The 23,411-nt window shown below is 48.4% G+C and overlaps 1 protein-coding gene across 1 annotated transcript; it reads left to right on the forward strand.

Moving 5' to 3' along the window:
• The first annotated feature begins 2,096 nt into the window (after nt 1-2,096).
• Nucleotides 2,097-22,162, forward strand: osgn1 (oxidative stress induced growth inhibitor 1). The gene is made up of 8 exons (XM_074680954.1): nt 2,097-2,311; nt 12,390-12,453; nt 13,892-14,028; nt 14,151-14,342; nt 16,121-16,212; nt 18,389-18,588; nt 19,009-19,352; nt 19,514-22,162. The coding sequence occupies exons 2-8, from the start codon at nt 12,396-12,398 to the stop codon at nt 20,108-20,110; spliced, it is 1,620 nt and encodes a 539-aa protein (XP_074537055.1). The 5' UTR covers nt 2,097-2,311; nt 12,390-12,395; the 3' UTR covers nt 20,111-22,162.
• Nucleotides 22,163-23,411: the final 1,249 nt, after the last annotated feature.

The following is a 23,411-nucleotide window of genomic DNA, read 5'->3' on the forward strand; positions in this document are numbered from 1 at the left end:
TTATGACCCCAGCATCAGTCTGTAGAAATGTATTTATGACCCCAGCATCAGTCTGTAGAAATGTGTTTATGACCCCAGCATCAGTCTGTAGAAATGTGTTTATGACCCCAGCATCAGTCTAAAGAAATGTGTTTATGACCCCAGCATCAGTCAGTAGAAATGTATTTATGACCCCAGCATCAGTCTGTAGTAATGTATTTATGACCCCAGCATCAGTCTAAAGAAATGTGTTTATGACCCCAGCATCAGTCTGTAGAAATGTGTTTATGACCCCAGCATCAGTCTAAAGAAATGTGTTTATGACCCCAGCATCAGTCTAAAGAAATGTGTTTATGACCCCAGCATCAGTCTGTAGAAATGTATTTATGACCCCAGCATCAGTCTGTAGAAATGTGTTTATGACCCCAGCATCAGTCTGTAGAAATGTGTTTATGACCCCAGCATCAGTCTGTAGAAATGTGTTTATGACCCCAGCATCAGTCTGTAGAAATGTGTTTATGACCCCAGCATCAGTCTGTAGAAATGTATTTATGACCCCAGCATCAGTCTGTAGAAATGTGTTTATGACCCCAGCATCAGTCTGTAGAAATGTGTTTATGACCCCAGCATCAGTCTAAAGAAATGTGTTTATGACCCCAGCATCAGTCAGTAGAAATGTATTTATGACCCCAGCATCAGTCTGTAGAAATGTGTTTATGACCCCAGCATCAGTCTAAAGAAATGTGTTTATGACCCCAGCATCAGTCAGTAGAAATGTATTTATGACCCCAGCATCAGTCTGTAGTAATGTGTTTATGACCCCAGCATCAGTCTGTAGAAATGTATTTATTACCCCAGGATGACTCTGCACGTTTACATGAACTTCATGTTTGATATCAGGGGAATAAAAACAGGATAAAGAGGGTGTTTCTCTGTTTCTGAGGCATCATATCACTGTGAACTCAAGCTGTAACTTCTGACCTGGAGCTGTTCACTGATGTGTTCATGTCGTTAATGAATTAATCATTTACACTCTGCTGTTATGTAAGATCACCTGTTTCTATGCAGCTGTATAACAAAGCATTTTTTAACTTTTTATATTATGTAACTTTAAACTGTTTGGTCTTTTATTCTAATTTATTCACAGACGATGGAAATCCACCTCGTTTTTTTCCACTTTTTGTTTCTCTGTTTTCATCATTTTAACTTGTTTCCTTTAATTGTTATTTATTTATTAATTAATGTTTCCTTATTGTTATGTTGGTGGCTTCCTGTGCTGCCTGGTTTCTTCTCCTGTCACTAAGTTTTTAAGGATTTCTCTTCCACCCTGAGATTGTCCCCTGAATATGTTTCACCATCCAACTGTTTCATTGATAGTGTTTTGTTTTGTTTTATTATTTTATTTTATTTATGTTGCTCTGGGACTTCTGTTGTTTAGCTGTTTATAAATTACTGTTTTAGGTGCTGGATGAATAAAGTTTTTATTTTTTTTATTCATAAATATTCTCTGACTTGTGGATTAAGGTAAATACTAGTTGTGGGACTTTGTTGCAAAAAAAAAAAAAATCATGAATTAATTTAGGACTTTGTAATAAAGTCAACAATGGGTCAAAATTGATCACATTTCAACTACATATTATTTGACTCAAAAGTAAAAAATCCCAATTCAGATGGATTTTGTTGGATGGATAAATATGTGATTGGATAAATAAACAAATGTTAGTTTATTAACAGTGAAAGCCCAAAGATAAACTGATAAACTGAGAGCAGAACGATAATTAAAGTAAATTAACGATAAGTGATCAGTATATTTATCCATTATAAAGTGATCAGTACATTTATCCCGTGTTATTTCTGATTTAAAGTCATGCAGAGTCCGGTTAAAAACCGGCTCTGACCCTCTCTGATCGTTAGGACTGCACCTCCTCATGTCTCCGTTTGGTCATCTCACGGTTACCGAACAGCCCCGCCCCCTGCGGTGACGTCAGCCTCGCCTGCCCTGCAGCTGCGCCTATAGACGATCTTTGTTAAAGCTGCTCAGCGGTGACGAGGTGGGAGGAGCCTGTGTGGTGACTCAGCGCCGGCTCGGCCTCTGATTGGCCAGCAGGCCCGGCTGCTGTAGTGGTATATAATCCAGACGGTGCAGCTCGCAGCGGCAGCTGGCGGTCTGCGCGGCACATGTACGGAAGACTGGACGGACAAAAAGCCCGAGAGGTAGCGGAATGAGAGAGTGAGAGTCTGCGGAGGAAGAGGAGAAGATCAACTCCGAGTTTCTGCTTCTGGAAGGTTCTCAGCGAGCGGACGACACAGCAGCTCACATCAGGAAATATCTGTGAGTAACCTTCATCTGCTTTCTGCGCAGCGCGGCGTGCGCATGCGGGAAACACGGTGTGTGTGAGGGGCTCTGAGTGTGCGTGTGTGTGTGTGTGTGTGTGTGTGTGTGTGTGTGTGTGTGTGTGTGTGTGTGTGGTCAGTGGGTTACAGATGAGTCAGTGTGGCTGCATAAAGCTTCTATAACAGGTTACACGGTGTGTGTGTGTGTGTGTGTGTGTGTGTGTGTGTGTGTGTGTGTGTGTGTGTGTATCAGCGGTGCAGTGTGTGCAGGTCTCAGCTCACACGCTGACGTGATGAGAGTCAGTCAGTTCAGCAGCCGGTGGGAGGGTCCACACCACACACACACACACACACACAGTGTCCTGCTGAAACCAATGCAGCTGTGTGTGTGTGTGTGTGTGTGTGTGTGTGTGTGTGTGTGTGTGTGTGTGTGTGTGTGTGTGTGTGTGTGTGGTTGATGTGAAGCTTCTGTCAGTTGAACTTTTTGATGACGTCATGGCGGTGTTTGTTTTCATTTCTCTTGCACATGAAGGTGTGTGTGTGTGTGTGTGTGTGTTTCTCCTCTCTCCGTTGTTGAAGAAGTTTCTCCAGTGTTAAGCGTCAGTTTAACCTGAACCGTCCCCTCTCACCCTCTCACCCTCTCACCCTCTCGCCCTCTCGCCCTCCAGCTGCCTCAGGCTGTTTGACTCTATAGACGGGAACTCTGAAGAGCTGCATACTGATCATTATTCATGCTGCACCTTCAAACACCTCACTGAAGAAAGACTGAGAGAGGAAATAACAGCGTCAGGTGAGAAGAAGAAGAAAGTGAAAAAGTGTTTAAAGCAGAAATCAGTGAAAACAAACTCTGACTGAGTGCAGGCTGATGAAACTAGCTGACAACATTTCACTCCTCTAACTCAGAGCTTCCTCTTTCATCAAACTCTGTAGAGATTTGGTCAGTCTGACTCAGTGCATCATGGGTAATGTATTTCAGGTGCTGTTACAGCAGAAGGGTTGATTAAACCTGCTAAACTCAGGGTCTTACAGTAACTGCAGATCCAGGCCAGCGAACAGCGCAGCTCAGAGGGAAATGATGAACATGAAGGTGACGTAACAACATGTGTCTGAGCTCAGAACTGCTCTGCAGGAACTGTAGATCTGACCTGGAACATCTTCCTCGTATCTGGAGCCTTTCCTGCAAACTGCTGATTAAATATTAGTCTGAAACCAGGGATGACAAAGTCCTGTTTCCCTCTGCTGCTGCTCTGCATGCTGCTCTGCATGCTGCTCTGCATGCTGCTCTGCATGCTGCGCTGCGTGCTGCGCTGCATGCTGTGCTGTGTGCTGCTCTGCATGCTGCGCTGCATGCTGTGCTGCGTGCTGCGCTGCAAGCTGCTCTGCATGCTCTGCTGCATGCTGCGCTGCAAGCTGCTCTGCATGCTGCGCTGCATGCTGCTCTGCATGCTGCTCTGCATGCTGCGCTGCACGCTGTGCTGCGTGCTGCGCTGCAAGCTGCTCTGCATGCTGTGCTGCGTGCTGTGCTGCATGCTGTGCTGCATGCTGTGCTGCATGCTGTGCTGCATACTGTGCTGCATGCTGCGTGCTGTGCTGCTCTGCGTGCTGCTCTGCATGCTGCTCTGCGTGCTGCTCTGCGTGCTGCTCTGCATGCTGCTCTGCATGCTGTGCTGTGCTGCTGCTGCGTTGGCTCAGAAACAAACTCGTGAGCTCGTAGTTAAAAGTTAAAGAAAGAAAAAACAGGTTTGTTTGTTTTGGAGGTAGATCATCATTTGGAGGATGCCCTGTTCTTCCTCCTCCTCCTCCTCTCCTCCTCCTCCTCTCCTCCTTTCCTCCTCTCCTCCTCCTCTTCCTCCTCCTCCTCCTTCTCCTCCTCCTCCTCCTCCTCCTTTCCTCCTTTCCTCCTCCTCCTCTCCTCCTTTCCTCCTTTCCTCCTCCCCTCCTCCTCCTTCTCCTCCTCCTCCTCCTCCTCCTCCTCTCCTCCTTTCCTCCTTTCCTCCTCCCCTCCTCCTCCTTCTCCTCCTCCTCCTCCTCCTCCTCCTCCTCTCCTCCTCTCCTCCTTTCCTCCTCTCCTCTCCTCCTCCTCTCCTCTCCTCCTTTCCTCCTCTCCTCTCCTCCTCCTCCTTTCCCTCTCCTCCTCCTCTCCTCCTCCTCATCTCCTCCTCCTCCTCATCTCCTCCTCCTCCTCCCCTGCTGTGTGTCTGTGTGCTGTGTCTCCGTCCCTTTAGGGTTTGTAGATTCCTCTCGTCAGGCCTTTCCTCCTCTTCCTCCTCCTCCTCCTCTCCTCCTCTCCTCCTCTCCTCCTCTCCTCCTCCTCTCCTCCTCTCCTCCTCTCCTCCTCCTCTCCTCCTCCTCTCCTCCTCTCCTCCTCTCCTCCTCTCCTCCCCTGCTGTGTGTCTGTGTGCTGTGTCTCCGTCCCTTTAGGGTTTGTAGATTCCTCTCGTCAGGCCTTTCCTCCTCTTCCTCCTCCTCCTCCTCTCCTCCTCTCCTCCTCTCCTCCTCCTCTCCTCCTCTCCTCCTCTCCTCCTCCTCCTCCTCCTCTCCTCCTCTCCGCCTCTCCTCCTCCTCCTCCTCCTCTTCTCCTCCTCTCCTCCTCTCCTCCTCTCCTCCTCTCCTCCTCTCCTCCCCTGCTGTGTGTCTGTGTGCTGTGTCTCCGTCCCTTTAGGTTTGTAAATTCCTCTCGTCAGGCCTCTCCCTGTGAGCCGTGGCTGTTTTACGGCGTCAGCCTTTGTCTCTCGTGTCCTCGCTGTGTTTGACGTTGTTGTTTGGCTGCAGTCAGCGGCTCAGTGACTTTTCTTCCTGGATCCAGGATGGTTTCAGTCCTGGTCTCTCAGTGGGACAGTGGAGAGGGTTTTTGTTTGTGGAGCAGTGACACAGAGAGACCGCGGTGCAGCGTGGATCAGTGGTCTGTGATAATGAGTCCCTCTTCATGCTGATTGGTTTAAAAACGGTCCGTCTGGTCTGTCAGGACCCACTTGGCCTCCCCTCTGGAGGTCTCCTGGTTTGTAGTCCAGCGTGCCGATAATTAAAATCTCATTAGCCGTCTGGACGCTGCAGATGGCGGCGCAGTGGGTCAGCCAGGGGAGGAAGTCAGGGCGGCGTGAGTGCAGGAGCCACACGGAGCGTTAAAGACGTGTTATATAAGCTCAGAGAGGACGAGCTGGTGCAACCTGATTTACTTTAAGGTGAGGAGGAGCTGAACGTCCAGAGGCTCTGCAGGGGCTGGGTTTAGGAGACTTCCCTGTGTGACATGCTCGAGGTGAACACGAGATTCAGAGGTCAGAGATTCAGAGATTCAGAGGTCAGAGGTCAGAGATTCAGAGGTCAGAGGTCAGAGCTGTGGTTTTATGAGCAGGCTGAGAGATTTCAGCATCATGACAGGAAGTGTTTGTGTTTGTGTGCTGTGGTCAGTGTTTGCGTCACAGAGGAAGGTTGCATCGTGCTCCTCTCTCAGTGCAGCTCGGTGCAGACGTGCCGTGCGTGCTGCAGGTGATGCTGTGTGTGTGTGAATCACGTGTGTGTTTGATGAGCCAGGAGCTGTCCCTGACAGTAAACATGAAGGTGTTTGGCAGCGAGGAGCTCTCTGTGTTTTTGTTAATCCCATCACTCTTTGTTTGTCTTCATCAGCTGACAGAAACCACCGAGCACAAACTCCGAGGTCCTCACAGCGACGCTACGGCTGCTGTCAGGGGACAAACAGCACCACAGAAAACCCTGTGAGCATGCACAAGGCCGTGCACTTAGTTAGTTAGTTAGTTAGTTAGTTAGTTAGGTAGTTAGTTAGTTAGTCAGTTAGTTAGTTAGTCAGTTAGTTAGTTAGTCAGTTAGTTAGTTAGTCAGTTAGTTTAGTTAGTCAGTCAGTTAGTCAGTTAGTTAGTTAGTCAGTTAGTTAGTTAGTCAGTTAGTTAGTCAGTTAGTTAGTTAGTCAGTCAGTTAGTTAGTCAGTTAGTTAGTCAGTTAGTTTAGTTTAGTTTTAGTGCGTGTGAGTTTCATGTGCAGAAATGTGCTAAAACAAAACCCGATCAGGGAATTCAACACGCAGAACAAAAACAGAAACACAAAGAAAACAGGGGGCGCTGTGCTCATGATGTTAAATATTGACGATGCTGGCTGAGTTTGTTATCTGTTGATTTAATCCTGTTATGTTCAGTAAAACACCAAACGTGCTGAGTGTATTTCTCATTGCTTCATGTTTGCTCAGATTTGATATTTAAAAACCTGAACAAAGAATGAAAACATGAAGGAGTTTCTTTGTCCCTGACTGAGGACGATTAAACCTCACTCTCAGATAAATTATCTGGTTGTTGATCACGCTCTTATTTTGAAGGCTCACAGGCAGAGACAGACAGGAAGTTACCTTCAGGTACAGGTATGAAGCAGTGCTTCAGTGTGTCTGAAAATCAGGGTTGGGAACATCAGTGAAATATGAGAAAGAAAAAGTTCAGAAAGCAAAAAACAAAACAATTAGACGTCTTTTAAAAATGATCATCATGAGCGTGTTGTTGCTCTGTATCGCCCCCTATGGTGTGGATGGCTTCAGGCCATCGTAAACGATCCTCCCGTCAGCCAACGAGGCGTGAGCGTACCAGCTGACTTCAGCCCACAGGTTCAGCTCAGGTCGATGTCGGCGCCATGCCAGCGTCGCACACGCCTCCTCCTTTGTTCAGGCTCCGTGTGTGATCCGGGCTTTGGCTCTGGACCTGGACCTGGAGGGTCGTTTGTTCAGGTCCCAGCCCGGATCAAAGAGTGGAAACAGGGGAGTGGTTCCTGGACAGGTGCCAGATCACTTCCTGGGCACGAAGTTAGTGTGTGAACTTCCACGAGCTGCAGAGAAGTCTGACCTGTGGCTGACAGGAAGTGTTCACACGGGAAACATGGCGCTCCGAGTCAAAGACGAGTACGAGGAAGAAAACAACGAAATGTTTGTGCTGCGAGTGTCGTCTCTTCATAGTCCCCTCTCTCTGACGATGCTCAGCCTGAAAGTTGAGCAAATATTTGTGTAATGAGAGGATCAGGCAGGAAACTGACAGGTGTGTGAAGCTGGTTATTATCTCCTAACACGGCTCCATCTCTGCGTCTTCACGCTGTAGACGGGGAGCGCTCAGTCTGCTGGTTCTCTGCTTCCAGCTGTTTGGGGATTTGAGAAACGGCTTTGATCTGTGTCACGTGGCTGAGGGAAAAAGGCTCAGTCATTGGCTCTGTCTCCTTTGTGTCGTTAACAAATCCATTTACCACAAAAATACCGACCACCTGACCACCTGACCACCTGACCACCTGACCACCTGACCACCTGACCACCTGACCAACCGACCTGTGGCAGATCAGGGACCAACGGGGATGGCCAAACAATCAACAACCAATGACCGACTCTGTCTCTGAGCTGTTCTCCTTTAAGAGTCAACGGATCCTTCAGCAGGGAAATAGATCTGGATCAGAACCAGCACAGGCTGAGGATCCTCCATGCTAACAGGCTAACAGGCTAACAGGCTAACTGCAGGGCCACACAGCTTGTCTGTCTCCTTCTATGATTTCATTGGCTGATAGGCCTTCATTGTTGTTACTGCCCTCTACTGGTCTGATGCTGTTTCGCATAATCTACCCAGGTCCAAGCGCTCAGACTAACAAAGACCCACAGGAACTGTTTAGTTCTGGGACTGTTGAACAGGAACTAAAAGAGGCTGGACCCTCTGGTTGAAATGCAGCTTTTGAAACTGTCCTCCTGTCCTCACGTCCTCACGTCCTCACGTCCTCACGTCCTCCTGTCCTCCTGTCCTCCTGTCCTCCTGTCCTCACTTCCTCACGTCCTCCTGTCCTCACGTCCTCACTTCCTCACGTCCTCCTGTCCTCACGTCCTCACTTCCTCACGTCCTCACGTCCTCCTGTCCTCCTGTCCTCACGTACTCCCGTCCTCCTGTCCTCACGTCCTCACTTCCTCACGTCCTCACGTCCTCACTTCCTCACATCCTCACGTCCTCACGTCCTCACGTCCTCACCCTACGAACAAATCCGACTTTGATCAGAAACTGCTGCCTCAGACTTCCTGTAGCTCCTTCTGAAAGCCTGTCACACCAAAGGTTTCATTTTGGAGGATCAGACGTCTCTGCATCCTGTTTCCCCGTCAGTGCCACCAGGGCCCTGTTCTACGAAGCAAGTTCAGCCTAGCGAGATAGCCTTGGAGCTACCTCGCTGAACTGAGCGCGGTAGCCGGCAATCTCGCTACACGGTTTTACAACGCTGGTTATCAACCTCAGAAGTGGATCCAGCTAGGCAATGAGCGCGTGCACAAATATAAGGCGGAGCCCGCTGCATCTGACCAATCGCGAACTTGGAGCAGTCTGGAGTGTCAGAGCAGGCGGAGAGAGAAGGAGCGCATACTTCACTCAGGAGGAGCAGGAGGTGATCATGAGGAAGTATGACGAGGTGAGACATGTAATTAACGTTAAAAGCAGCACTCTCGCCGCTGCTAAAGCACGGAAGGAGTGCTGGCAGAAAATTGCTGACAGTCTAAATGCGTAAGTGTAGTGGTGTAGTGCAAATAAAATCTTTTGTGCCATTATCATCCTGAAATAGCACTGTTCACCATGCACTTTTACTGTAACATGCAACAAACTAATTTATTTCTTAGATGAATTTATTCATTTGTTCATTCCTATCGTGTTTACATTTTTTTGTGTGACATGTAGCCCACATGAGCCCTACATGAATTCCTGTCACAATTTTAATACGGGCGATAAAATATTGTCATGGAACACAAGTGTTGGCATTGAAGATCTTATTACAGCAATGAGAGTTCTTCATTCCCTTTAACTAGGCTACCTGTAGAAAGTGTCATATACTACCAACCCCTCCCTGGAAAACCGGTACCTTTCATAAAGGTGGTCATCCCAAAAAGAGAGTGGGTCGGGCTCCGATGTCCACGGGATCCTCTAAGAACGGACAAGCCATTTTTTCGTGAGGGCTCATTGGTCAGTGGGCGGGGTTTTAATAGTCCGCGAGTTCAATCTGGAACCTAACCTGCCCCGGAGCAGGTTAGCCGTTCAGCGTACGTTGCCATGGAGACTCGCCTTGCTGAGGAGTGATCCCGTGTCGTAGAACAGGGAATCCGAAACCTATCCTCAAAGCTACCTCGCTAGGCAGTAATCCTGCTTCGTAGAACAGGGCCCAGGTCTCTGGTTGTTGTTGATGTAAACACAGAAGGTGGTGGGACACGCCCCCTGGTCTCAGAGAGGGATCAGATGGTCCCACATCAGGAAGACTCTCAGTAAACGGTGGTTTCCTGAGAAAGAGAGAGGCAGATCTAGGTGGTTTATTTCTGAATGAATGAACAGAGAAACAAAGAGCTTCATTGACTCCGTCGTCTTTACTGTAAATCAGGAGTTAGTCACCTCCTCTGGGCTCCTCTGCTCCTCTGCTCCTCCCTCCGCCAACAGACCGAGGAGAGCCAATTATTCTGTCAAGACCTCAAGGAAACCAGGCCAGTGGGGCTGCACGTAGTCCTCCACCGTGTGTGTGTGTGTGTGTGTGTGTGTGTGTGTGTGTGTGTGTGTGTGTGTGTGTGTGTGTGTGTGTGTGTGTGTGTGTGTGTGTGTGTGTGTGTGTGTGTGTGGGCTCTCCAGTGAAGCCTTTGGCAGTGAAACAGGCTCTTATCTGGGCTCCAGGCCAGCTCTGCTCCGGCCTTATGTAACCCCCGTTTATCTCTGAATTCCTCCCCCCCCTCCTACCCCCCCTCCCCCTCCTCCCCCTCCTCACCCTCCTCCCCCCATACGTCCGACTCGCTCTGCCTGTTGAAGAATGACTGTGCAGTTTTTCTAAGAGCGCCTCACACGGCGCGGCTGACATCACGCTCTGAGTTTGCTCTGTAATCAGACACTTCCTCCTCCAACCTGCAGGGGGCTCTCCAGTTTCCTAAGCAAGGTCTTTCTGCATGTAAAATAAATTATGAAGCCCTGTGATTGGCTGGAGACCAGTCCACGGTGAACCCCGCCTCTCGCCCAGTGACAGCTGAGATAGGCTCCACCCACCCTGAACAGGAGAAGTGGATCAGAAAATAAATGAATGAACGAATTCTGAACCAATTTTTCTGATGTCATTTCCTGTATTTGGTTAGACGACCTCTCAGCGTCCGACCTTAAACTGTTTCTGCACCAAGTGAAGAAAACCAGGGATCCAGTAAATGTCAAGCGCTGAAAGTTAGCGTCAGCTGTTTCCTCTTTTTTCTGCCGTCGTCGTTTGTGTTGCTGAGAACTCAGACGTCTTCAGGAAATCAAATCCTGCCGTCAGCGCCGTCTGATGAAGTTTGAGCTCAAGTCACAAATCTTTACTCGTTGTTGCTGTGAGTTGACCCCTAAGTCAGGGGAACTTCATCAGTCTGGGGACTTGATGACGATGATGATGATGATGATGATGATGATGATGATGACGATGACGATGATGATGATGATGATGATGATGATGATGATGTCTACATCAGGAACCAGTCGATCAGACCCAGGCTCCATACGTCCAATCACTGGGTACTGACAACCCTCAGCTGCCCCACAAACACAGCTAAAACCAGCAGAACCAGAGGATGGGTCTGTGGTGGGGAGGCTGGGGTCTAACAAAGGGGGCGGGTCTAGGCTCAGACCAGGCTCTGCCTCCTGAGTCAGGAGGTAGGAAGGAGACAGACCTGAAACAGAAACAAAAACTGCAAAGGTAGAAAAAGTTTTACTCCTGAAAACCTTTGTGTGTGAAGCAGCAGGAGCCTCCGTTTGGAGGGAAATGGTTAATTAGGGCGGGGCTTCAGCTGCAGCAGGTCAGTGCAGACTCAGGTGTCAGCGCAGACTCAGGTGTCAGCAGGCAACAGGTGGATAAAATGACTCTGTTGTTGTTGTTGTTGTGTTTTTACTGATGTTTATATGATGATCGGCACCTCAGGGTGCAGGCCGACTTCAGGAGAGTTTGTTTGCTCACCTCGTGATGGCGTGCGGCGGCTGCAGGCCAACCCTCAGGATGTTTGCAGCTCCACCAGCTCTTCCTGACCTTCATGTCACCTGACAAACCCGCTCAGATCTCCACCTGTTGCTGGAGGCTGACCTGACGGACGATCCAAACACAAACCACAAAGAGCTGGACGAGAATCAAAACACAAGTCCAAACTCTCCACACCTCCTGATACTTGGCTGAGTGTGAGCTGAATCATGTGACCTGAGTCATGTGACCTGAATTATGTGACAGAATCATGTGACGCGGTCATGATTTATTAATCAGGCAGCGATTAATCAGCCTGACAGGTTCCAAACAGGTGAAATCAGCTGTTTTTGCTGGGATGAAACTAACTGCACACAGAGAAGCAAACTTCAGCTCTTTTTTCAGATCTTTGAGTAGTTTTTAGTTTTTTTTACTCATTTTCTTCCTTTACTGACCCTCGTTTACCTCGTTTACCTCGTTTACCTCGTTTACCTCGTTTACAGGAAGTCAACCTCCTGAGCTCCCACACACGCTGACTCTGTGTCTCTGTGTCTGTGGACTCGCGGTCAGGTTGCTTTGTTAAACCATGAGCTCACACAGACAGGGAGCTGTGTGTGTGTGTGTGTGTGTGTGTGTGTGTGTGTGTGTGTGTGTGTGTGTGTGTGTGTGTGTGTGTGTGTGTGTGTGTGTCAGAGGTCAGTGGAAACCTACTGGCTGACCGCTGTGACTCGTGACAGACTCTAACAATGATTAACAGGTCGACCCTGTGAGCTGACCAAGGAGCAGGAGTTTGAATCTTCCTGTTATAATAATTATCAGTTATTAATTATCAGTTACTAATTATTATCAGTAATTATCAGTCATTAATTATCATTAGTAATTATCAGTGTGTCAGCATTTGGCTCCTTTGTTTTCTGCTGAGTCATGGTCTCACAGCAGGTTCAAGTTGCTGAGTCATGCCACACACACACTTCCTGTTTTATCATGCATGTTGTTGGGTGAGTGCACATGAATAACCACTTCACCTTTCACTCTTTTCTTACGTAACCATGGTGACGACATGAATGACTCTGCAGAAACACGCTTCATGTGAAAATGACGATTTAACGAGCGTGTTTCTCTGTCCTCAGGTGGAGATGGATCTGCAGGATCAAGAAATCATCCCTGGAAAGACTCTTCCTGTGGTCATTATCGGTAAGAAACACACACACACACACACACACACTCACACACACACACACACACACACACACACACACACGCGCACACACACACACACACACACACACACACACACACACACACATGTTTTGCTTTGTCATTGTGGTTATGTAAAATGGGAGCAGCTTGATTTGTTTATGAGGTTATAACAGCACAGCGCTCTCTTTTCCTACTTTTAACAAGCACCTGAACACACCAGGAAAGGACAGCTGCACTCACAGTTCACTGGACGACACGTGCTCTTTGCAAAGTGAAGCCAAAATACCTCCTTCATGCTATGCTATGCTATGCAGAACAGGCCCATGAGGAGCTTTCAGCGTCAGCTGGGAGTCTTCCTGAGGAGGTCATCCTGGTTCAGTTTGATAAACGCTTGTTTCTGTGTCATAATCCTGAACTGCTTTGAGTTTAACTCAACCACGGGATCGTTGTCAGTGACAGTCTGGTCCGGTGTGAGCATCGTCTGTGTAGAGAATAAAACAGGTTGTTTTGTTAAGAAGTCCAGACACAGAGTTTTTCTCTCAGAGCTCTGTTTTCTTTCTGCTGGGGCTTTAACTGTGGCACTTTGAGTTTACACAGTCGACATTTGGAGCGGTGCAGAGACTGGCTGTGATCGACGTGTCGTTCCTGCAGTCTGTGTCTTTGCAGCGTGACTCAGAGCCTGTGGTTATGTAAGCGCCTGTTGAAGAGAAAGATTCATATCTGGGTCATCTGTACGTCCTGGGGTCTGTGCTGACACAGTTTGGGAGAATTTGCTCACGGCTAAAATTCCTGTTTGAACCTCAGAAGGACTGAAGGGAGGAGGTCTCTGACACTCCTCCTGCTGCAGCTTTCTGCTAATTTCTCTGCTGCTGCTAACCTGCTAACGCTGACGGGAAGAAGACCTTGTCACACACCTTTAGATGTAGTATAGTATAGATGAGTGGTTCTCCAGCTTCTTCCTGTTTTTATGATGCATTATTTCTATAAATGAGCTCAGCTCTGAGCTAACAGGCAGACGCCCACAACGCTGGAAGAGCTGCTCCCAGAAAGAGCTAACAGGCTACATGCTAACCACGTCTGCAGGCTGCTGAGCTGTGGAGTGACCACAGGTTATCAAGGTGGCGTGCAGACTTAGAGCTTAGCATTCGATGACACCGATCAAACCCTCTGAGGCGCTCATAAACATCACATTTAGAGCGTAGGGAGATGTTTTTAAGAGAGAGCGCTGACGTCTCCTCCTGCAGAAACTCAAACCTGAACTCTGCTTCAGTCACTTTATTTACAGCTGCACACTTCAAACTTTATTTATTTCAGGATTTATTTCAGCTCTGCTGTTTGTGCAGGTGTGCTAACGCTGCATGCGGTGACACGCCTGCAGAGCACGGCGCTCCACAGCTCACCCCGTCACTCAGCCCTCTCTGTTTGCTTCCAGGTAATGGCCCGTCAGGGATCTGCCTCTCCTACCTGCTGTCAGGTTACACCCCCTACCTGTCGCCCGGGGCATCACACCCCAACCCTCTGCTGAACAGCAAGCTGGCAGAGCAGCCTCACCTGTCTCTGCTGGAGCAGGTAACGCACGAAAACCCTGAGGAATGTTAGAGCGAGCATCATTCCAGCCACGAGCGCCTCACAGAGCCCCTCTTCCTCTCTTCCTCTTCCTCTTCCTCTCTTCCTCTTCCTCTTCCTCTCAGGATCTGGAGTATCTGTGCGAGGGGCTGGAGGGACGCTCCTCCAACCCAGTGGCGGTGCTTTTTGATTCTCTGCTGCTGCCTGACAGCGACTTTGGGTTTGATCACACGTCGCCGCTGGAATGGCAGTACGAGCCGGAGCGGGCCATCCCTCACCTGGTGCTGGGGAAAGGTCCACCTGGAGGAGCCTGGCACGTACGTGATGAAAACCCACTTGTTATTTTTTAACATCTCAGGAAGTTTCAGTGAAAGTTCAGGGTCGACACCAGCAGGGGGTCTGTGGAGATCCAAATGATTCACTCTGGTTTCTGTGAAGATTATTCATTTCTTCAGTCAGGGTCACTGGAGGAGACAATAATGATGAAATGATACTGTCAGGAATAACAAGATCAGGAATAACAAGGTCAGGAATAATAAGATCAGGAATAATAAGATCAGGAATAATAAGATCAGGAATAATAAGATCAGGAATAACAAGATCAGGAATAATAAGGTCAGGAATAACAAGGTCAGGAATAATAAGATCAGGAATAACAAGATCAGGAATAATAAGGTCAGGAATAATAAGATCAGGAATAATAAGATCAGGAATAATAAGATCAGGAATAACAAGGTCAGGAATGAAGATCAGGAATAATAAGATCAGGAATAATAAGATCAGGAATAATAAGATCAGGAATAACAAGGTCAGGAATGAAGATCAGGAATAATAAGATCAGGAATAATAAGATCAGGAATGAAGATCAGGAATAATAAGGTCAGGAATAACAAGGTCAGGAATAATAAGATCAGGAATAATAAGATCAGGAATAACAAGGTCAGGAATGAAGATCAGGAATAATAAGATCAGGAATAATAAGATCAGGAATAATAAGATCAGGAATAACAAGGTCAGGAATAATAAGATCAGGAATAATAAGGTCAGGAATAACAAGGTCAGGAATAATAAGATCAGGAATAACAAGATCAGGAATAATAAGGTCAGGAATAATAAGATCAGGAATAATAAGATCAGGAATAATAAGATCAGGAATAATAAGATCAGGAATAATAAGATCAGGAATGAAGATCAGGAATAATAAGATCAGGAATAAAGGTGAAATCACCTGAAATATTTTATTCCAACTCAGTTTGATTAAAATCAACTTTAAATCTGAAGAATTGGCTCAAAGAGACATAAAAACTAAAGTTAGAGGAAGGGTCTGCAGGAGTTTCTGTTTCCTGTCAGTAACTCCTCCTTCTGGGCTCAGTGCCAGCTGCAGCACACACCTACAGCCTCTGACTGTTACTACATGAACACACTCTGTAGCCACCTGTAGCATCACATGTCTACGTGTGAGAGACTCCAGAGCTGTGCACCTGATTTAGCATGTTAGCACAAGCTAATTACAGGTATGTGACACATAGCTGGTTAGCAGAAAGCTAACTCTCGTCACTCTGCGTCCTGTGCTGCTCTCGACTCATGTTTGTTTTATTGCAATGAGTGAAGAAATGTAGGAAAGCAGCAGAAACAGAGCCGTGACGTTAACGTGTTACAGTGAATCGATCAGAGAAAAATGTTCCTTTAAAAATTCAGCTGAGCTGAAAAATGCTCCTGGTGTCAAACAGTGATATGAGACTAACGTGTGTTAGTTAATTTCAACCCTCAGTTCATTAGATCATTTTTATTTAGTCCAACCAGTGGAAATGAAGTAAATCCACATTTTTCTGACGTGTCCTGACACATTAAGCTGAAGCCTTTCAAACAACAGGGCTTTTGTTCTCCTCCCTGAATGTGCAGACTGTATGGTAATGTGTGCAAACGAGCTTTGTTTCCTCGTCTCCTGCTTATTTGCACACGCTGACAGTGTGATGAGCACATGACTGGAGGAGGATCAACTTTAAACCTCAGAAACTCTTTAAAAACACTCAGGAAAGGAGAACTGCAGACTGCAGGCGTGAGGTTTGACTGTTTCCTGTGTCTCTCCTCTCAGGCCATGGAGGGCTCCATGCTCACCCTGAGCTTGGCCAACTGGATGGAGCTCCCTGGACTCAAGCTGAAGGACTGGATGAGGGAGAAACGCAGGTTGGTCCTAAGTTACCACCACACGACGTCTCCACCATCACACAGAGCTGCTCCACTCAGCTCCACACACAGACACAGGAGGTCAGGAGGAGCTGGAGGAGGTGATCAGGAAGTGATCAGGAAGTGATCAGGAGAGGGTGATCAGGAGGTGATCAGGAAGTGATCAGGAGAGGGTGATCAGGAGGAGATCAGGAGGTGGAGGAGGTGATCAGGAGAAGGTGGAGGAGGTGATCAGGAAGTGATCAGGAAGTGATCAGGAGAGGGTGATCAGGAGGATGTGATCAGGAAGTGATCAGGAGGAGGTGATCAGGAAGTGATCAGGAGGAGGTGATCAGGAGGTGATCAGAAGGAGGTGATCAGGAGGAGGTGATCAGGAGGAGGTGATCAGGAGGAGGTGATCAGGAGGTGATCAGGAGGAGGTGGAGGAGGTGATCAGGAAGTGATGAGGAAGTGATCAGGAGAGGGAGATCAGGAGGATGTGATCAGGAGGAGGTGATCAGGAAGTGATCAGGAGGAGGTGATCAGGAAGTGATCAGGAGAGGGTGATCAGGAGGAGGTGATCAGGAGGAGGTGATCAGGAAGTGATCAGGAGGTGATCAGGAGGTGATCAGGAGGAGGTGATCAGGAGGAGGTGATCAGGAAGTGATCAGGAGAGGGTGATCAGGAGGAGGTGATCAGGAAGTGATCAGGAGAGGGTGATCAGGAGGAGGTGATCAGGAGGAGGTGATCAGGAAGTGATCAGAAGGAGGTGATCAGGAGGAGGTGATCAGGAGAGGGTGATCAGGAGGAGGTTATCAGGAGGAGGTGGTCAGGAGGAAGTGATCAGGAGGTGATCAGGAGGAGGTAATCAGGAGGAGGTGATCAGGAAGTGATCAGGAGGTGATCAGGAGGAGGCGATCCGGAGGTGATCAGGAGGTTATCAGGAGGTGATCAGGAGGAGGTGATCAGGAGGAGGTGATCAGGAAGTGATCAGGAGAGGGTGATCAGGAGGAGGTGATCAGGAGGAGGTGATCAGGAGGTGATCAGGAGGAGGTGATCAGGAGGAGGTGATCAGGAAGTGATCAGAAGGAGGTGATCAGGAGGAGGTGATCAGGAGAGGGTGATCAGGAGGAGGTTATCAGGAGGAGGTGGTCAGGAGGAAGTGATCAGGAGGTGATCAGGAGGAGGTAATCAGGAGGAGGTAATCAGGAGGAGGTGATCAGGAGGTGATCAGGAGGAGGTGATCAGGAGGAGATCAGGAGGAGGTAATCAGGAGGAGGTGATCAGGAGGTGATCAGGAGGAGGTGATCAGGAGGTGATCAGGAGGAGGTGATCAGGAGGAGATCAGGAGGAGGTAATCAGGAGGAGGTGATCAGGAGGAGATCAGGAGGAGGTAATCAGGAGGAGGTGATCAGGAGGTAATCAGGAGGAGGTAATCAGGAGGAGGTAATCAGGAGGAGGTGATCAGGAGGTGATCAGGAGGAGGTGATCAGGAGGAGATCAGGAGGAGGTAATCAGGAGGAGGTGATCAGGAGGAGATCAGGAGGAGGTAATCAGGAGGAGGTGATCAGGAGGAGATCAGGAGGAGGTAATCAGGAGGAGGTGATCAGGAGGTAATCAGGAGGAGGAGATCAGGAGGAGGTAATCAGGAGGAGGTGATCAGGAGGAGATCAGGAGGAGGTAATCAGGAGGAGGTGATCAGGAGGAGGTAATCAGGAGGAGGTGATCAGGAGGAGATCAGGAGGAGGTAATCAGGAGGAGGAGATCAGGAGGAGGTAATCAGGAGGAGGAGATCAGGAGGAGGTAATCAGGAGGAGGTGATCAGGAGGTAATCAGGAGGAGGTGATCAGGAGGAGGTAATCAGGAGGAGGTGATCAGGAGGTGATCAGGAGGAGGTGATCAGGAGGAGGTGATCAGGAGGAGGTGATCAGGAGGTGATAGTGTCGTCCTCAGGTTGTTTTCACAGGGATGGAGGTCAGATAAGCATCACATGATTTACGGACGTTGGCTCATCTCAGCTGATCTGATCAGACACTTCCTGCTCAGCTCTCTCTTCAGTCCTGTTTTTATCAAAGCTTTGTTGAGTGTGACTCTCTGTCAGACTCTGGTTTAGAGCTTATAAATCAAAGTTATTTGTGATAAGTGGTTTTGTTTCATATCTGTGAGCGTTCGTTAAAAATCTCTTGTTTTATTTCAGAAACGTTCGTAATGACCGAGCCACCCCGGCTGAAATAGCCTCCTACTACCAACACTACGTTTCCCAGATGTCCCTGGAGCAGAGCTTCGCCTGCGGGACCACCGTCACCGCCGTGACCAGGCAGCCCGGGAACAAGGAGGGGTCGCCGCCCTGCTGGAGGGTGACGGGACTGCAGCGCCGGGAGGGGGAAGAGCTGGGAGGTGAATGAGTGTGTGGATGGTTTGAAGTGTGTCTGAGATGAGCTGCAGTTCTTCTGGTGGCCAGCAGGGGGTGAATCTGAACGTGAAAAAACAAGTCCAGGGAAAAATGAGCCAACGTCTCACCTCAGCGCCTCTTCATGGCCACAAAAACAACAGTTTGATAACTAAGACTTCCTGTCTGTTTCTTTCTGGTTTCCTCATGTTCACTTCTCGGTTTTTGGCCCAGAGGTTTTATTTCAGAGCGTCCTTCACTCTTAGATGAGCTGTTGGTTATAATTCATGGCTTTAAATCCCAAATCACAGCGTGTAAGTTCGGCAGCTGACGTCCTGCTGGTCGGCTCAGGAATGACAGCTCTGGGTGAAAGCATGAGGTATGAAAGGATGAAACTGTGGTGGCTAACGTCTCCTCCTCTCCGTCAGACGGCTCCTCGGTGGCGGAGGACGTTCCTTTCTCCCTCCTCGCCCACAACGTGGTCTTAGCCACGGGGACCCACGACATCCCGGCCCGGCTCGGCGTGGAGGGCGAGTCCCTGCCCTTCGTCTGCCACTCTTTCTGGGAGCTGGAGGCCGCCATCTCTCGCGGCGAGCTCGACCAATCGTCAGACCCCGTGCTGGTGGTGGGGGCGGGGCTTACAGCGGCTGACGCGGTGTTGGCGGCTCACCATCTGAACACGCCGGTTTACCACGCCTTCAGACGACCGGTCAACGACCCTGGCCTCATCTTCAACCAGCTGCCAAAACTACTTTACCCAGAATACCACAAGGTGAGGGGGGGGGGCCGCCGCCGTCTGAGGGTCGATGAGTTTCTGAGTCCAGAGGTCGAATCAGCTCAACATGAAAGTTTGTGTTTGAAGAGGGACTCAGTGGCGCCGCCCTGTGGTGGTTCCTGAAGTCTCACGTTTCCTTTCTGTCCGTTCTTCTCCAGGTCCACCAGATGATGACCCAGCAGCAGTACCAGGCCAACCCCCCGCCCCAGGACCAGGCCCAGAACCATCAGAACTCCTCCCCTGCTTCCTCCCCTGCCCTGCCCTCACCCCCCTCCTCCTACCCCGGCTACCTCAGCTTCCCGCGCTACAAGGTCGCCGCTTTCCGACCTGACAAGAAGTGCGTCCTGGAGTCCGACTCCGGCCACCAAACTGTGGTCCAGGTCTCCAAGGCGCTGGTTCTGATCGGCTCCCACCCCAACCTTTCCTTTCTGAGCGACAACGGGCGCCCGCTCAGCGTTTACCCAGACGAGCCGATCACGTGCCGGAGGAACCCGATTGAGGTGGACCCGTTTACGAACATCGTGATCGCAGCAGAAGGACCGGGCATGTACGCCATGGGGCCGCTGGTTGGCGAGAACTTTGTCCGGTTCCTGAAAGGAGGAGCACTGGCTATCGCCAGCGACCTCGCCAAGAGACAGAGAGCGGGAGAGGAGGGCGAGGGCGGGGTTTCAGCCGTGGACAGGTTCATGGACAGATGGCTGGACAGACAGGTCGCCAACCACACGGGGTCGGAGGTTTCCGTTCGGGACTCGTAGCAGCGTTTGAACCAGCTGCTGTGACCGAACAGGAAATGATGCAAACACACGTCACGTTTTCAGTAATCACAACGTGGACGAGATTAAACGCTGCTAAGTTTCCTCGAGACACCAGGGACGATGGAAGACTCAAAGACTGGATCTGGATCTGCACAGCCTCACGAGAGTCAGTCATGTGACCTGCAGGGACAGAAACACGCCGTCTGATCCGTGAGCTCAGCAGGTTAAAATTCTCTCATCCTATTGGTCCAAAGTGTTTACCTTAAAGACACGACTCTGAACTTTAACGGCAGCCACTGAAGTTAAGCTGTTTTGTATTTTTGCTAATCAAATGTTCTGGAAAAACCCTTACAGTAAAGAATACTGTAAAATGAACGCCCTCTAGTGGCCAAAGCATATAAACCAGGGTCTACTGATCACACGAGTAGACTGAAGGAGAAGTTTGTGCTGTTTTGACCAAGAGCGGCAGAAAAATGAAACCAGTGCAAAAGAAAGCTGCAGTTCCTGGAGTGTCCACTGGAGGCTGCCTCCAAAGGTGAAAGTTACTCCACTAGATGGCGTACTTTGTGAAAACAAAGAAAATACAAGGGCTGGGACCATTTCCCCTGATTTGATTCTTTCACAACTTTAAGGCTGACAAATGGGTTTAAATCGCAATCCTTCAATACTTTGACTTTTGTGATTTTTAGTTTTTTTCATTCCCAGACGGTGGGAAAAAGTTAAATGAAGATGATGATGTCTACAGACTATATCAGGAACCATTTCCCCAAAAAATGCACATGCCACAACATTTAGGATTTATTCAGAGGATCTGACCTTATGTTTCCAGATAGTCGATGAAAAACATTTTGCCCTCTGCTGGAGAGAAGTGGTAACTCTTTTCCAACTCAGCTAATAAACAAAAACTAAAGTGAAAGATTCAAATCTGGAAAAAAAATTGTGATTTAGAAACTGTAAAAGAAAAAACCCTGATCTTTCATGGGCTGAGGAAGCTCAGGTGTTATTTGGTAGTTTTAGCTGAAAAACCAACTGTTGGTGTTCCTGTGTCAGTTTGTGCTGGAAGCCTTCACAGTTTAGTCTGACCCTGAAAATTCACTGATTTTTATCCTTTTTCATTCACACTGTGGCCATATTAAACCATAAGCACTAAACTTTATTACAGGAGACTTTTAACAAGACTAAACTCAAACAGAAATTCATTTTAGAAATATAAGGATGAAGTTTTTAAACCAATAACATCTGCATCTTTAGCAGCGGGCTCCCCCTCTGGCTGTTTGAGGAACTGCAGGTGACACTTCTTCACTGGCGTCACTTTTCAGACCTTGGAGCTACTTCCACACTTTTCTACAGCCTGAGCTGAAAATAAAATAAAACCACGGCTGATCAAGAAAACAGGCCTGAGCTTTAATTTACGACAGAAAACGAAAAGATTCATGCAGAAAATCGTCTGCACAGGACTTTGAAAGGACAAACAGCCAGCCTGCTCCCTGTGGTCTGACCTCCTGCTAACTATAAGCTGTTGATGTGAGTCAGAGAAATGTGTGAGTTAGTGAGGAGTGAATCTGGGAGTCGAGGAGAGAAACATCATCTGCCAAAACGCCACAGACTGCCTCACCCCTTCCTGCAGCCTCCGTGCGTCTCATGTCTCTGTGTTTAAACCTTTATTTACTGTCTTCAGTTTGTAACACTATCTCATACCGCCTGCTATCACAGAGAGAAAATCTGGTTAAAGGTGCATTCTGTCACTTTTCCACGTGTGTATATTTGGGGTTTGCTGCGGTGTGGATCTACGGTGCTCCATCGGTTTGTGTAGAGATGACTTTTAGTCGTGTAACTGTACCTACCTTATATCTTTGTATACCTGTGGTTTTAAAAAGATGCTTTTATACTGGACACAAACACAGAGAAACATTTATTTTTGATATTAGTCCTGGTGATGAGCTGATTGAATGTGGAAGCAGTTTGTTAATGAATGAACGTGTTTGCAGAGATTTGTCAGGAGAGAAGATGACACAGATGAGATGAATCAACCTTGAATTTTCTAACCCCCCCCCCCAAAAAAAGACCAAATTTTCACCAGATTGTAGCCAAACAATCGAGGAGTTACTGTGAAACAGACTCACAACATGAGACGAACCATGACGCTCATTTAACACGGCTCACCTGTTGGTTGATTCTCCTGGACGCTAACAGGAAGCCAGCGTGCCTTCACAAACATCAGCGCTAAAGCTGATTTTTCCAAACTCCTCCAGCTGAAAGTTTTTCTCCTGACGCTGTAAACATGTTCATCTTTTATAACGTCCTCATGTTGGGATGAAAGGGTGATTCATACGTTCAGAATCTGTTTGACAGTCAAATCTGTGTTTTCCACATTTCTCTGTGGGTTTCTATTAAAGACTATTTTTCAGCACACACGTCTCTGCGCCTTTAATTACTCCGCGTCATTTCCTCTCCAGCTGCTGGTTAACACAAATATCTAACCGGCCAATCACGTGGCAGCAGCCCAGTGCGTTAGGTCACGCAGACACGGTGAAGACGAGCCGCTGGGACTCGAACCCAGCACCAGAACGAGAAGACAGGAGCTTTACTGAGACAGAGTTTCACACCTGGTGACTCACCTGTCAGGTAAGACCAGGAAACTGGGCCACAGTCCACACGGGCCCTCCAGAACTGGTCCATAGAGGACTGACAGACGTCCCCTGGTCTAGTCTGGACTTCTGCTCCACATCCAGGTGGGATTCAGGATTAGGGGTCAGCAACATGAAAGCATGGGTCCATCCCGCCCAGGACCAGACCTCAGTCTAACAGAGCTCCTCTTTGGGGTCTGGAGGAACAGGAGAGTCTCATCGTGGTCGTTTAGTCCACTCACCTGCAGCAGCTGAGTTACCTCAACACGGAGAAAGCCCCGCAGGAAGGTCTCAGCACACCGTGAGATCTAGACCACCAGGATCTGAGGCAGGGCCCGACCCGGTACCAGCTGAGGGGACGTAAAGACGTGGTCTGTGCAAACCTACGTGTACCATGGTCAGGAGGTCAGCGTCTGACGGTCTGAGGTGGGTCACACATGAGGGGGCGGGGCTACAGAGAGCTCTGACGGCGGTGAGGAGGTTTCATGAAGGGACAGAGCGCCTGAGTTTTTAGTTTGTTGTTATTTCTAAAGGCTGCAAAGGGAGAGGAGAGGATACTGTCCAATCCAGAGCACTGAAACCTTTAATAACAATAACAACAACAACAACAACAGCAACAACAACAACAATAATAATAATAATAATAATGATATAATAATAAATTTAATAATAAT

Source organism: Halichoeres trimaculatus, unplaced genomic scaffold (genome assembly GCF_033239565.1).
Source record: "Halichoeres trimaculatus isolate MK-OKI-2021-1 unplaced genomic scaffold, fHalTri1.1 fHalTri1_scaffold_1, whole genome shotgun sequence".
Classification (NCBI taxonomy): Eukaryota; Metazoa; Chordata; class Actinopteri; order Labriformes; family Labridae; genus Halichoeres; species Halichoeres trimaculatus.

Excerpts from the sequence above, each read along its gene's own strand:
- osgn1 (XM_074680954.1), top strand. The coding sequence starts at position 12,396 with ATGGATCTGCAGGATCAAGAAATCATCCCTGGAAAGACTCTTCCTGTG. Across the intron at positions 18,589-19,008 it reads GGAGGGGGAAGAGCTGGGAG|ACGGCTCCTCGGTGGCGGAG; the intron begins GTGAATGAGTGT and ends CCTCTCCGTCAG. Across the intron at positions 19,353-19,513 it reads TTTACCCAGAATACCACAAG|GTCCACCAGATGATGACCCA; the intron begins GTGAGGGGGGGG and ends GTTCTTCTCCAG.